The following is a 410-nucleotide window of genomic DNA, read 5'->3' as shown; positions in this document are numbered from 1 at the left end:
AGTAGGTGATCTCCGGAGGTCCCTTCCAGCCCCCACCATGCTGGGATTCTGGGATTCTGTGCTGCCCTGCAGTGGGTGGACAGCAGCTGGGGGCCGTTGTGCCACCCCACAGCTGGCACCTGCTGCAGGAGTGATGTGCCAGGCACCAAGTGCTGCTCCTCTGCTACTTTCAGCCCCTCTGCCAGCAGCTGCCTTCCCGCAAGTGGCTCTCTGGCCCCCAGCTCGTCACCAGTGTGTGTGAAGTGATTGACAAGTATGCCAAGGACTTCTCCCGCGTCAGGAAACCTGTCTGCACGGTAGGGTTGCTACGAGGTGTTCTTGAAGGAGGAGGAGGATGGGCAGTTGGGTGCCACGCTGGGGCGTGGGGCTGCAGTCACTGCTGGGTTTGCCGGCGAGCCCGCATCCTTCAG

General features: G+C 62.2%; 1 protein-coding gene across 1 annotated transcript in view; it reads left to right on the top strand.

Annotated features, from left to right (window-relative positions):
• The window catches only part of EXOC3L1 (exocyst complex component 3-like 1), a gene marked incomplete at its 5' end in the record, with an annotated part of 7139 nt that overhangs the window by 5372 nt on the left and 1357 nt on the right, over positions 1-410 (top strand). The window contains one exon of the mRNA XM_008943918.1: positions 174-296. Within this exon, the coding sequence (XP_008942166.1) occupies positions 174-296 (123 nt within the window). The remainder of the gene's footprint in view (positions 1-173; positions 297-410) is intronic.

The sequence above is a fragment of the Merops nubicus genome, unplaced genomic scaffold (genome assembly GCF_000691845.1).
Source record: "Merops nubicus isolate BGI_N331 unplaced genomic scaffold, ASM69184v1 scaffold17407, whole genome shotgun sequence".
NCBI classification, from domain to species: domain Eukaryota; kingdom Metazoa; phylum Chordata; class Aves; order Coraciiformes; family Meropidae; genus Merops; species Merops nubicus.
This window is presented reverse-complemented; position numbering and strand designations above follow the sequence as displayed.